This window comes from Austrofundulus limnaeus, unplaced genomic scaffold (genome assembly GCF_001266775.1).
Source record: "Austrofundulus limnaeus strain Quisiro unplaced genomic scaffold, Austrofundulus_limnaeus-1.0 Scaffold119, whole genome shotgun sequence".
In the NCBI taxonomy this organism is placed as follows: domain Eukaryota; kingdom Metazoa; phylum Chordata; class Actinopteri; order Cyprinodontiformes; family Rivulidae; genus Austrofundulus; species Austrofundulus limnaeus.
In genome coordinates this window covers 1,260,574-1,268,552 of record NW_013952521.1, presented here as the reverse complement: position 1 = coordinate 1,268,552, position 7,979 = coordinate 1,260,574, and the positions used below count along the sequence as shown (strand labels likewise).

General features: G+C 40.5%; 2 protein-coding genes across 3 annotated transcripts in view; one reads left to right on the top strand and one right to left on the bottom strand.

Annotated features, from left to right (window-relative positions):
• The window catches only part of LOC106522015 (receptor activity-modifying protein 3), a gene marked incomplete in the record, with an annotated part of 47,278 nt that extends 44,263 nt beyond the window's left edge, over positions 1 to 3,015 (bottom strand). The window contains 2 exon segments of the mRNA XM_014014851.1: positions 2,705 to 2,861; positions 2,943 to 3,015.
• Positions 2,734 to 7,979, top strand: part of fmnl1b (formin-like 1b) — a 17,410-nt gene continuing 12,164 nt past the window's right edge. Inside the window, exons 1-2 of one of the 2 annotated variants that reach the window (XM_014014838.1) lie at positions 2,734 to 3,306; positions 5,689 to 5,772. In XM_014014838.1, coding sequence (XP_013870292.1) covers positions 3,142 to 3,306; positions 5,689 to 5,772 — 249 coding nt within the window. In that variant the 5' untranslated portion in view covers positions 2,734 to 3,141. The remainder of the gene's footprint in view (positions 3,307 to 5,688; positions 5,773 to 7,979) is intronic. The other variant, XM_014014839.1, reaches the window with a different exon arrangement.

The following is a 7,979-nucleotide window of genomic DNA, read 5'->3' as shown; positions in this document are numbered from 1 at the left end:
GTGACTGATACTCACATCACATGGCTATCGTTGACACCTAATTAACACTTATTGTTAACAGAGGGTGGAGTGATACTGGCAATGGCCGCTCTGTATGAGGGGGACAGCTGAAAGCGGAGGCCTCCACCTCTGTTTAATGATGGACTGTCTTTCTTCTTTTTTTGTGAAGAAAGACCATCCATCATTAAACAGAAAGGGTTTTGTGTTTAAGAAATATAAAGTTTCATTTAGTAACGGGTCAACTAGAATAGGAGCTCTCAAGCCATTTGGGTCTGGGGACCCCTTACAAGTGTGAAAAAAATTCCAGGGACCCCCTCATAAAACCCATGCTGTTTTAAAAGATAATTTATTGTCATTTCAACCCCTAAATGCCATGGGAATATATATTTTTATTAAGTTTTTATGTTTGTTTTATTAGTTCATTGTTCTCCATGCATTTTTAAAAATAAAAACCAAATTAACAATTTAGTGAAATTTTTTGAGGACCCCCAGGATACCTCTCGCGGACCCCTGGGGGTCCTGGGACTCCAGTTTGAGAACCTCTGAACTGGAAGATAAAATCCTCCTGCAGTGTCAGATCTTCAGCACTAGATGTCAGCCTTGTATTTATCTCATATTCATTTCCAACAGGTTTGACTGCTTTACAGCACAAACACTATTTTATTTTAATTGATTGATTTGTGTTTTAAATTTAATCACAGTCCTGATGTTTTAATAGTTTTACTTCAGATCTGAACCACAGAATATTTCTCCTCAGTGAACAAGTTCATTTTTACAGATTAAACTTCAGGTTTTTATTCTCTGAGTGTTTAAATGCAGAAATATAAAATGTTTTTATGATGTAGCTTCCTGCATCCTGTTACAGACCTGCTGTGGTCCGATCAGTTCTGCAGGTTCTTCTGTGGAACTCATTATTTATTCAAACCCTGCAGCTCTTTGTTTCTGCTCGGATCGTGTCGCTGCCTGTGTCTGTTAGCAAAATATCTCATAAACCACTGGACAGGCTTTAGCCAGTTTAAACAATTCAAGCTGGCCACCACAGCTAATCTTTACCAGTAAACCCTGTCAGTTTGGAGCGGTAGAGCCTCAAAAAATATAAAAACAAACATTGATTTTTTTAACAATAGAGTTAAAAACATTAATTTATATTTTATTTAAAATAAAAAAATTAATTAAAATTAAAATGTAGCACCTCTGAATAAGGACAACCAGACCAGTCTAAAACCAATGGGCCTCATGCAAGAACATGTTCGTATTCTTATCCTAAATTTCTCTTACTTTTGTTCGTACAAAGGGTTCGTACGAACATGTCACGTCAGATTCAACAAACTCTTCTATCTTCAGGAAAAGTGTGTAAATGAGCTGCGTAAATTCCACCTGTTCTATCCAGCTGCTCGTGCACGCGAGAGGAGATTAGCATAATTACCACCCCAAAAACACCATATAAGGCTGTGTTTCCTGCCTCAGATATCAGGAAGTGTCCATTCATGAAAAATGACAGTGAAAACTAAAAAGAAAAACTTTACGAGTTCAGAGATTGAAGTCCGGCCTGTCAGAGATCCAGAAAAGAAAATCTGTCATTTTTAGCAGGTCAGCTGTGGAATAAAAAGAGCTGCTAAAAGTATAAACAACTGTGTTAAATCAGTTTCATTTATTCAGAAGCCACAGCGCTGCGCACCGTATATTCATAGATACATTTTAATCAAATATTAATTAAATAATTTTAAAAATTATATAAAAATTATAAAATTAGGCAGTATAGTGGCACAGTTGGTAAAGCAACATATTGCCTCTAAGGAAGAACGTTGTTAGATCAACTGTCTGTTCTCCAGGTACTCTTTTCTCTCACAGAACAAAATCATATTTATTATATGACATAAAAAGGAAATTAGCAAATAGTTTGTGATAACACTACAGTAGATGTAGTTTGTAATTGTGCATGTTTTAGTCTTCATTTCCAGTTTTGGAGTTTTATAATCACAGGTTTTCTTCACAAAAGTAAACATCAACAAGCAAATAAAACTTTTAACAGACATAGAAGAGGTAATGGCTTTAATTTTTAAAAAGCTTGTTCCTTGTAAATGTCTTTAAAATATGTATTTTGACATTTTTAAATAAAATAATTTTTGAAGGGAACTGTCCCCATCAAATTTAAAATTGAATTAATTTAAGCCCCCACATTTACCATATAGAATTTACCTATAGAATACTCATATTAAGTGTTTTCCTTATGTAGGTAAAAATCTGTTCAACAACCTGTTAAAATACACCAGGATGCAGGAAATGGCATTTACTTCTTTAAAAAAATTTTCTGGTGGAGGACCCCCAGACCCCCCACCAGTGGGTCCCCCCAACATTACAAATACTTACTCTTTTTTTTGTCTCTGAATGTAATAAAATCAGTGATATTATCTGTGAAATTACAAATTGAATATCTGTTGGAAAATACGTAGCTTTATATTACCGTAGTTTTCAATTTGTCATTTTTACAAACACGTCATAAATTTTATGTTGTAGATATTAGTTTTGGTGTGCCACCCCTGGTTTTTCAGTGGCCCCCCTGAAAATATTTTCTGCAGGGTGTACCCCGCCCCTCGCACTGTGACTGCTGGATTTGGGCACCAGTGACCCTGAAAGGAAGAAGCGAGTAAAGAGGATGGATCTTCACTGCTGCAGCTCAGAGCTCAGAGGAAGTCTGTCTTACCTGTTTCTGATGTGTTGCCTGAACTGGAGGCTTTAGGACCCAGAGTCCTCTCAGCTTTCTGTCAGAGACCGGGGCTTGGCTGCTGGGTCTGCTCTGTGGATCTGGACCTCAGAGGCACACAGAGTCCGATCATCCAGGAGCAGCAGAACCAGGACTCCTGTTAGTGTCATATTTAAAGAAGAAACAGTTTTTATTTTTGATCAGATGAAGAAGCTGAACAACTCCTCCTCTTCCTCACTCAGCTGTCAGCAGGTCCTCTAAGGTTTCATGAAGTCCAGGTCTGTGCAGGTCTGAGTCTCAGCCCTCCTCAGGTGGAAAACATCGGGTTTCTTCAGGATGGTTCCAGGCTGGGACGTCCTGCAGATAACAGGAGGTCAAAGGTCACGCAGGACTCTTCAGTGACTCGTGGTTCTGGATCAGTTTTTGGGTCTTTTGTAATGATGGGGAACTCAGCTGGAAGTGCAGAACTCCCTCAGATGAAGGACGTGAAGGAGGGGAAGATATCTGGACCGGGCTCCACGTTGACCCGGAAACCAACGGCAGGACCCAAGACCCCCATGCCCCCTGAGGAGGAGCTGGAGGAGCGGTTCTGTGCGGTTCTGGTGAGTCCAGATGTGCAGCAGAGACAGCTGTTCAGTCTGACCTTCAGGGTAAATCAGGAGGAAGTCACGAGTTTAAAAACCTCAGCTCTGACTTTAGTTTCTGAAGAATTTAAAAAATGTCTGAAACCTGCAACAAATGTTTCTTTTATTTACTTTTTATTATGAAACTGGAACTGAACCAATCAGAACCAAGATAAAAGCAGAGACAGATTGGAGCCCAGTTAAACTAGTTATGATCAGAATGTAACCAGATGACCCGGTTCTGTTATCGACCCGTTTCTCTCCTCAGATCTGAGCTTTGTGACACTGTTCTCCTGATAAGATTGTTCCTGACAGGCAGGCGGACCAGAACTGGAAAACATCTGAGCTTTTATTTTGTTAACAGCTTCAGCTCCTCCATAGAGGGTCTGCAGGACTTGGGTCTGGACTTGTCTTTAAAGTGCCGGTGACATCAGGTTTTTGTAATAAATATGAATTCAGGTTTGGAAAGATAACACTGATAATTTATAGCAAAAAAAAAATCACACTGTTAAGATGAACAGTTGTTGAGATATTCACATGTGAAGTGACAGGAAGTGATGTCACAGGGGAAAGTCTGCAGGTAAACAGCACACAGAGGAATCGGATGTTTCTTTAAGATTATTTTGAGTCTATCAGAGAGACGAAGAGTTAGAGCTCAAATAATGTTTTAATAAACAAAGACCTTTTCTTAAAGAGTTCCCCTTTGATGTTGTTACGGCCCAAGGCCTTTCCTCTGGGTCGTTCCTGATTGGTGCTGATTGCAACTGTTTGCAGCTGGCCAGTGTCTAGAAGAGCTTGAGATCCAGTTGAAGAGCTGCTGCTGGCTCTCTGTGCGAGGCTTCTCCTTTTGTTGCTCTTTTGTTTCTCCATCCAACCATGATTTTTGTTAAATAAATTTAATTTTAAGTTTTCCCATGCATTGCTTCCCTTTATGTGTTATGGCCCCAGAGCCAGGCCGTAACAAATTGGGGGCTCGTCCGGGATATGAACCCGGGACCTCTCACACTTCCTGTTTCACTTTTAATGAGCCAAGGTCAAAAGAAAATATCAGTTATGTGGCAAAATGGGTAAAATCATGTATTATGTCAAGTTTCCTAAACGTAAAGATGTTTTATTTTTGTTTTTTATATTTTAAGGACATGCACGTCAAAGACACTTTGAACCCAGCTTCATGGTTCAGTGCAGGGAAGTCCAGACCCAGAACCCGCCTCTGTGCTCGACACCAGAGCTGGGCTCTGACCACAAAACTTTCTCTGTCCAACAGATTTAACTTCTTCACTGCTGAGTCAGCAAAACAATCTGTTGGGAAACTCTCTCTGTGTGATTGTATTTATTTTCTTTTTGGGATTATTTCTGGTTTACACACCTACCTTAAGACCAGCAGTCTTTATGGGGACCAAATATAGGTCTTAATATGATGGAAGTGCATTTTTAGGTTTAGGGTCAGGCTATAGAACTGAATGGAAGTCATGAACGGTCCTAACAAGGATAGAGATACAAAAGGTGTGTTCTCAGTATTTGCATGTTTTGTTTACAAAATGAGACTCAGGATTTCTCTGCTGATGCTTCAGTCCGGTTCCTAAAACCTGAACTGAGTCTACAGAAGCTTTCCATCAAGTTTTCCTGCGTTTTGAATAAAACTTTGCATTTCTCCCAGCAGGAACTTTTAACAGGATGTAAATGTTCTGAGTAGCGTTGAGCTCAGAGAGAAAGATGTTTTCTTTTACGTTTTCATTTAATCCATGAAAAAGAAAATGCTTTAATTCAGGAACCGTCCCTGAATCTTATTTTTTTTGTTGTTTGTTTCAAAGCTAAAAAATTTCAGATCAGATCGGCTGAAGTTTCCCGGAAGAAAAAATGTTTGTTCCTAAAGTTCAGGATGTGCAAGCCGATAGGCCCAGTTTCAGCTGATAAACAGCCGACTGGTCTGAGTGTCGGCTGCTATAAACTAAAGAATAATTAGAGCAAACGTCTCAGTTTAAGGTTTTTATCGGCTCTCTTATAAAATCTATTAAAAGATGGAATTTGATGCTTTTGGTTCAAAATGATGTCACCAACTCTTCTGTTTGTTGTGGCAACAGAGTCACAAAAACTCCTGTCGGAACAGACGAGCAGAACTCTGAATTATTGAACAGGTCCAGGACTCGAGTCTTTTCAGGACAGATTAAGTCTGCTGGACTTTTACTGATTAGAACTGGATTCTGTTTGTCTTATACAAATCTGTTTTTTCTGGAAATCTATTCAGGTTTGGCTGATTTCAGATGGAGTCCTGTCTTCTAGAGGACATGTCCTCATTTTATAGGACATGTCCTCTAGAGGACTTGTCCTCTTTCCTGACTCTTGTTTTCTGTCTCTCCTCAGAACACCATGAATCTTCCTCCAGACAAGGTGAAGATTCTGTCTCAGTACGAGAACGAGAAGAAGTGGGACCTGATCTGTGACCAAGTACATCCATCCATCCATCCATCATTGATCTATCCATCCATCCATCCATCCATCATTGATCTATCCATCCATCCATCCATCATTGATCTATCCATCCATCCATCCATCCATCCATCCATCCATCCATCATTGATCTATCCATCCATCCATCCATCCATCATTGATCTATCCATCCATCCATCCATCCATCCATCATTAATCTATCCATCCATCCATCATTGATCTATCCATCATCCATCATTGATCTATCATCCATCCATCCATCCATCCATCATTGATCTATCATCCATCCATCCATCCATCATTGATCTATCCATCCATCCATCCATCCATCATTGATCTATCCATCCATCCATCATTGATCCATCCATCCATCAATCATTGATCTATAATCCATCCATCCATCCATCAATCATTGATCCATCCATCCATCCATCCATCCATCCATCCATCCACCCATCCACCCATCCATCCATCCATCCATCCACCCATCCATCCATCCATCCATCCATCCATCCATCCACCCACCATTGATCTATCCATCCATCCATCATTGATCTATCCATCCATCCATCAATCATTGATCTATATCCATCCATCCATCCATCCATCCATCCATCCATCAATCATTGATCCATCCATCCATCCATCCATCCATCCATCCATCATTGATCTATCATCCATCCATCCATCCATCCATCCAANATCCATCCATCCATCAATCATTGATCCATCCATCCATCCATCCATCCATCCATCCATCATTGATCTATCATCCATCCATCCATCCATCCATCCAACATTGATCTATCCATCCATCTATCCATCCATCCATCAATCATTGATCCATCCATCCATCCATCTATCATTGATCTAAACATCCATCATCATTGATCTATCCACCCATCCATCCATCCATCATTGATCTATACATCCATCCATCCATCCTTCACTGATCTATATATCCATCCATCCATTTGTCTATCACTGATCTATTCATCCATCCATCATTGATCTATATATCCATCCATCCATCAACCTTCCATCCATTATTGTTCTATACATCCATCCATTCATCCATCATTGATCTAAACATCCATCCATACATACATACAGTACATCATATACTGTATTCCTTTCTTTAACTTAGTCCTCCATTACAGGCTGAAAAATCTGGTCGGGCCGTAGTGCATCATGGGATAATCGGGGCAAAAGAGGACACATTTGTGTTTTGAGATTGGAGGAGTCTTCATTTCTAGACCCAGCCATAATCTCTCCATTGTGTCCTGGGTTTCCTCCCAGTTGGACATGTCCAAAGTTGTTCTTCTATGGAGGTGTCCAGGTTTGTCCTCTCCAGATGAACCACCTCAGCTGGTTCCTCTGGATGTGGAGCACCTCAACTCAGAACTGAACTCAGCCTCTCTCTAAAGCAGAGTCCCCGCTACCCTGCAGAGACCACATGGATCTGAGATCTAGTTCTTCCGGTCACTACACAGAGCTCTGACCCAGAGAAACCTGGTCTAAAGGTTTGTTGGACTCTCACCCTGACTTAGCACCGACGATACAAACTAACCTTCAGTTTGTTGTGGAACAGAAACAGGTGTTCTATAAACCTGAGACTAAATTTACCTACGTGTCAAACCTGATCTTTAGTTTCCGTCATGTTTTGTTTCACCTCACCTCAGTGCACTGCGATGTTTCTGTTCTTTATCGCTGGGACAAATGAACCACCACAGACAGGCTCATTAATATTCTACATCTCCAAAGCAACCAGAGGACGTCAACAACAACAAACTGTGATTGGACGAGAGACTGACGGAGAACACCTGTTGTCTCTGCTCCTCCTCAGGACACAGGTTGTTGTTTTTGAGAGAACTCTGAGCGGATCATCTAACCCTCCTGCTGTCCTCGGGTCACAATGAACCAGAGGGCAGCAGGAGGGTTGTTCGGTATTTTCAACCTAGGGACTCAGAGAAAACACAACAACCCACCCGAACATAAAACAATTGACAACCAGAGACCAGTGAGATTTTAAAAATTCACTTTGCGCAAAGGGGAGAGGTTCAATTGTCCAACTTAACAGCAGTTGGGTACAAAGAAGCTCTGCCCTTAGTGGGCGTGATCTGTCTTTTATTAACACATGTAAATATTGCATCACAAGTAAAACAACGAATCAAACATCATTTGCTGGAGTATATCAAATACAT